Source organism: Botrytis byssoidea, assembly GCF_014898295.1.
Source record: "Botrytis byssoidea strain MUCL 94 chromosome Unknown BBYS_049, whole genome shotgun sequence".
In the NCBI taxonomy this organism is placed as follows: Eukaryota; Fungi; Ascomycota; class Leotiomycetes; order Helotiales; family Sclerotiniaceae; genus Botrytis; species Botrytis byssoidea.
This window is the reverse complement of record NW_024065890.1, coordinates 76680-83367: the sequence shown is the minus strand read 5'-3', so window position 1 is coordinate 83367 and position 6688 is coordinate 76680. Positions and strand designations below refer to the sequence as shown.

At 29.8% G+C, this 6688-nt stretch overlaps 1 protein-coding gene across 1 annotated transcript; it reads left to right on the top strand.

Annotated features, from left to right (window-relative positions):
- Nucleotides 1-4767: 4767 nt before the first annotated feature.
- On the top strand, nucleotides 4768-6298 carry EAE97_012083 (uncharacterized protein; the record flags this gene model as incomplete). Its single annotated transcript, XM_038882597.1, has 3 exons — nucleotides 4768-5195; nucleotides 5265-5748; nucleotides 5813-6298. The coding sequence occupies 3 exons, from the start codon at nucleotides 4768-4770 to the stop codon at nucleotides 6296-6298; spliced, it is 1398 nt and encodes a 465-aa protein (XP_038726566.1).
- Between the last annotated feature and the right edge of the window lie 390 nt (nucleotides 6299-6688).

Here is a 6688-nt window from a genome sequence, read left to right as displayed (position 1 = left end):
TATTAAAATTCAAAAGATTTAATATATTTTTCTATTTATAATTCAAAATATTTAAATAAATAGCTTTTATATCTGATTTATATATAATACAGAAATTATATTAAAATTAAAATTCAGATTATTTAATTTGTTATTGCTTCAAGGTTTTTGTTATAATAAAATATTCTAAATTTTTATAGTTTCTAAAAATCTCGAATTTTTATTATAAACTCTAAAGTTTAGATTATTATTCTTTTATTAATTTAATTATTGTTAAAAGCTTTTTATTATAAATTTCATAATTATATTTTATTATCAAATATTTTAATAGAAAATGGATTATTAATTATAAGATATTCTTATTATTATATTAAAAAAACATTTTCTTAAAAGTTCAATTTAAAATATTAGTTTCTAAAATAGTATATTTACTATAATCAAAATATATAAGAATAAATATAATTATAAAAATTTACTTTAATATTTCGAAAATATTCTTATACATTTAATTCTATATTCAAAAGATATTTTTATATAATAAATCATTTAAAGAATAATAGATTTTTGAAAAGTCTTTTATAAATTATTAATAAAAATTAATAAATTCTAAAAATTATTATAAATTCTTTATCAAAAAAAATTACTTCCAAAATATAATTACTTTAACTTTATCAATATCCATATTGATATTATTTATAATAATAATTAGATTTAAATATTATATAAATATTATTTCAAATTTATATTTATTAATATTAATCTATAAATTTATATTAATAAGTTTATGAATAATTATTTATATATATTCCCTATATTTTGTTTTATTATTGAAATAAATAAAAATATTATTAAAATATATTATATAATATTTATCAAACTTATTGGAAAGTATACAATTAATATAATATTAAAAAGATACTAATATATTATATAACTCAAAAGATATAATAAAAACTTGAATAATCTAAAACATATAATAAAAACTATTTTCCATTTATTTCTTTTTATAATATAAAATTTATTAAAGATAATAATATTATTCGATTTGAAATAAATTTTAGTATTATATAATATATTAAGAATCTCATATATAAAAAATAAAAAATAATAATTTTTTATTATAATATTATGTAATTTTTAATAATCTTATTAAATATAGATTCCACTTTTTGATTTTTTTATTAAAAGAAGTAATATTATGTTATAAAATTTTGATTCTCAAATAAATTCTTTGAAGAGATTATTATTAATCCATTTTTGAATTATCTTGAATTTCAATAATAATAATAATTGATATTTGAAATAAAATAGTTTTTTATTTGATATTAATTTGATTTTATAATTACAAATTTTTTATAATAATAATACTTTAATATTTCAAAAAAGAAAACTAATAATTTATTTTTAAATTAAAAAAAAATTATTTTGTATTTCTTTATTATTGAGATTTAGTTTTTTTGTTAAAAACTTTAATATATTAATTCTAGAAATTCTTTATAAATAAATTAGTTAATAATAATTTTGAATAAAGTTACATAAATATAATAATATTATAAAGAATACTTTTATTAAGTTATTATATCTCTAAAGTATATCTTTATAATTTTATTCACTTTTAATAAAATTATTTATAAAAATATAATCAAATTTATATTTAAATATTATTATTGTTTTAATAAAAGATAATATAATATATATATATCTTTTGAAAGCATTCAACCTAATATGAGCGTATTATATAATCAAATCACATGATCGTCGATTATAAGCTTTCGAAAACAGCCATAAATCCGAAAACGGTCATAAATCCGAAAACAGACTACGAAATAAAGAATAAGAAAAAGAGCTTTATTTCGACAGAATGGCCGGATTAGGAAGAGATCTGCAAAAGATTAACGAAAGCGGGAAAGCTAGATTAGTAGGAAAAAGCATAAAATAAGATCTTTTCCCTATTAAATGTAAAATAAGAAATTGAATATCGATATACAGATTCTTTAATATCACGTGTTACACTGCTTATATAATCCATTTTAGTTGTTAAACCGAGCTAGATTCCATACTATACTACTAGCCTATGACCTACGATAAATATCAAGCGAGATATTTTGTAATACTAATAAAAATTCTAAAAATAGAACTTAGTAAGGAATAACACTAGCAAAAAAGCAAAGACACTATTAAATTTCAAAAAAAATTTAGATTCTAAATATATATATTTAACCCTAAAGACCTTAGATATTTTGTAATATCAGTAAAACATATAATACTAGTTCAGAGGTTGTTAGGGGATCTAGATTTGAAGAGTCTAGATTTGTGAATTTTGGGTTTGCGAGAAGTATAAATAAAAGGTTCGGATATGAGGAAATCTAGATATTAGAAGTTTAAATAAGAGATCGGGATTATCTATCTATTGATATTAGAAAATAATAATAATGGGATATAAGGAAAAAAGAATAAAATAAGAAAAGAAAAATAAGAGAAACAAGGGAAATCAAATGTAATTAGATTTTAAAGAATTTAATTAATCTATTTATAAATAAATTCCTATTGATTGATTTATAGTATTTGATTAATTAATAAATACAAAAAGAACAAGGAAAATAATTAATTTATCTAATAATTATTATTATCAAAAAACTTATAGAAATTATAGAAACATTGGTAAAAATATTAACTAACTGATTGACTATACTTATATTTATATTATTATATAAATTTCAAGGTTTAGCGAAGAATATATATATATATGTATATATAACTATCTTATATATATCAATTATTTAGAGTTTCATATAGTTTAAGCAACAATCATGAGGAATATCTAGATATTAACAACTTCAAATTAGTAAATTTATATCAGCAACTTGAATATATCACCGACTTTATTGAAATTGAAAGGAATAATAGGCTTTCATTATGGAGTCTAAATATAATCAGTCGATTAGTATATCGAGAAAGTCGGATCTCGAGTTTACATTACAACTCCGAAAGTTTACTTCTAAAATACTTTGGATATGAGGCAGAGTTTAGTAGCAGTCTAAAGAGGTACAGGTATGGAAAGTACTGATCTCTATTTCAATAAGTAAATTCTATTCCCAAGACCACTAGTGGGTGTATGGACTCACGGGACAATACAAGAATAAACTTGTAAATATTTTTTGATATATTGAATCATTTATTGTAAGACTTGTTGTAATTCTTGAATAAAGATAAGACAATCAAAATACAGATTCTGATATCAAACAATTGAAGAATGAATTTATGGAAAATATTGAAAATTGGGAAGTGTCCCGTCAGTCCATGCACCCACTGGTGGACCAATAATTACTGAGGCCAGTACCAATCTCAGAATCTCTAAGTTGAAAAATATAGCATACAGGAAAAGCTTCACAGCCTTCATAAAATGCGATTCGAACTCTGAAGGATCAAAAGACTCAAGTGAACAAGAGGCGCATATCTGGCCATCACAATGAGGTTCCCAGTCGGTTGATCGTAGGCTTACCATCGGCAATTGCTAGACCCATCTTTACCGTGTTTTTCGCACGATGACAATGAAGCGGAAGAACAAGTTGAACAACCACTCAAAACGGGACAGCTCCGACGTGAGCATTTATAGAGGCAGAAAGCCCATAAGAGTGGTAGAAGTATAGGCGGTGATATCAGTTGGGTTGAGTGACTTTCGTTGATGTTAAAGATTCCGTCACCGGCATCACTTGTTGTGCTTCGAGAAAATAGTTATTATTCTTGGAGACCTCTAATATTTCGGCCTCAATGTGCACAGTATCTCCTGTGTCTTGAGCTTCCCTGAGCAGTTATGTTAGTATAAATTCGAGACATCTGTAGCACCAGGTGTACCAATGGATTGTAGTGTTGTCGCTGAAATAATTCGTCTACTAATGCCTCGGTGGGCCAACCTCTTTTACCATTTCGCTGAGATATACTGGCGTATTATCGAGTACGACGAGTAGAACAAAAAGGTCTTTGGTATTTTATGTATGATAGATAATGAAAAGGCAATAATATTTCAGGTAATCTCTGGCTAAGTCTGGGAAAGAAAGAAGATACGCATCGTAGCAACACCGTTTTTCATAATCTTATCATACATCAGTGATACGATGTTTATAATCACGTGCTTTAGTGACCAGAAATGACGACAACCTTATCTTATCCTGTGCTTAGCTTAATGATTGACAGCCTAAGCCTTATGAATATCCGGGGAAGGGGGAGACAACAAGGAGTTCATCTCGGGTCATTTTCGGGTGTTCAAATTCACTCCGAACATCACTGAATGCAACATTTGATACGCTTATGGTTGATTCGACTCAAATATTGAGTTTCTAGTTGTTTCGAATAAATATTGAGAACAATGTTTTTATGAATGACTTGTTTTCGTGACACTAGCCTTCATCTACGGTCTCATAGACCCTTGTTATACTCTTAAAGGTCAACACTCGGACTCATCTTCACCTGATATTTTGGTGAATCAATGATACTAGCGTCTTTTTTGTAGTGCTACATGTCACATGCAAGTGGATATGATGAATCACCATTAGCTGTTGTCGTATACTGTTATTATATATGCATTCCCGAGCCCATTCTCAACACCATCATCTCATCGTTCGACGTTCAACTTCCTCTACATATGATAGAAGGCCTTGATCATCATTGCCACAGACTAGTTAATCAAGCAATCAACTAAGGAAGATGTTCGACCAGTTGAAAGAAAAACACAAGTTTGATAAGAACAAGATGATGAGCAATCGTGATTCTTTATCACAAACTCAAGACATGTCATTAATTTCGATCCCGACTCGGGATCCATCGACATCTGCTCAAGAACAACCCCAGACTTCCTCAAGTCTGGATCTTTTACCTACTTCCTCTCCAATGGTTTCATCAACATCCGAATCAGAGCTTCTCCGGGAAAGTTTTAACAAATCAAATTGCGGTGCTGTATCATCATCGCCAAACTCGCAGCTCTGTACGGCAATTATTGACCTTATAATGTTTTGTGCACAACGCATGAGATCATACAATACACCTTTGCCTAAAGACACAACAATCAATCCATATTGGTGTTTCGATGAGGCAGATGACGGAAGAAAGTATCTGAGACCAGCTCAGGAGTTTAGGATTGAAAGAGAGGACATCATCCATATTGTTGATACAGTCAAGCAGAATTTGACGCGGGAAGATTGGGAGGCCGTAAGATATCGGTGAGTTAATTTGAGTATATAGTTGAGAAAGACAGTTTGATAATAGCTCTAACCCTTCGAATTCTGTAGTTACCATATTGCGCATTCATATCAAGAAGGCTGGCTCAGGATGGGTATCCCGGGACCCATTCACAATGGAACAAGAGATAACATCCGCAGAGCAATCCAGCAGGCTGCTGACAAAACGCTCTCTTCACTCGGAAAGCAAGCCTCTGAATTGGGATTGGAGATAAAAGTTGATACAGAACAATCAATACTGTGTCTCGATGAGGAAGAGAAGATAGAGAAGAGATGTGCCGATGTTGCATTGAAAATAAACAAGGAACTTTGTCCTTCTCTTGCTCTGGAAGTCGAACATTCACAGACAGATCATGCGGGTTATGATATGATCCATCAATATCTCACTCAAAGTCTATGTTTAACAATCAAGATTGCATTTGCAGTAAAGATTGGCTATAAATGTGGGAGTGATGAAGGACTCGAGGTCATATGGACCAGGTATCAAGGTTTAATCAGCGGAAATGAAATTTCTTCATCGGCTGATACATCTATTGTGAGTGGCTTTCCATTTTTTATCTGTATTCAATATTACTTACTAACCTTGGTATTCTGTCTAGGTCCTTCGCTATGAAAGTCGCAAAGAGGGTTCGATGAAAACTCTCAATTCATATGTTTTCGATCTCTCCATTCAGGAACTTCTTCCTCAGCGTGAAGGATGTGATTGGAATTTCACAAAGGAAATTCTGGATGCGAGAGTTTGTGTCTCGGGGAGAGATATCTTGCAGTGTGTTATCGATGCTGAAGAGGGGGCAAAAAAGATGTCAAAAATACGTTCGGGACCTATGATTATTGAAGGAAAAAGACAGAGTTCCTTGATTAGGAAACCAAGACAGCGGACTGTAAAGGAAGACGAATACGATGCGTCTGAAAAACTTATGGGTGGAGTTTTGGAAAGAGCCGACTCACAGAGGGAATTCAAAGAGGTGAATAGAAAGATGGTTGATGGGGGCGAGAGTTTTGAGAATGGCGATGAGACTGAGAGGGTTGGGGTTCATTCGATGGTGACTAGAAATATGAAGAAGGCATTGGGGAGAATTTTGTGATGGGTGAAAGTAAGGAACATGATTGGGAGGCGGAGACGGAAAGGTATGGGTTGAGAGATATAATAGGGGAGTAGATTAAGGGTTGCGGACTATATACTACATATTGAGCGGCGTACTATATTAAGGCATATGACCATCAACTTATATCTTCAATTTATGATAGGGGGCCTGGAGGATGTCATTTGGTATTCCAATTTGATCACTACATTAGTCAAGTGTAGTGTCAAAATCAGAGATGTAAAAGACATGATGATGGGACATGCTTGGAGGGACCTAGCGGAGCGAGGTATGTTGAAGATGTGAAGTTTCTGATGTGCAAATTTAATACTAAAAGCAATTCAAAGGTGGATCTTGTTACTGTTACTAATTTCTACATCTTAAACATCAACA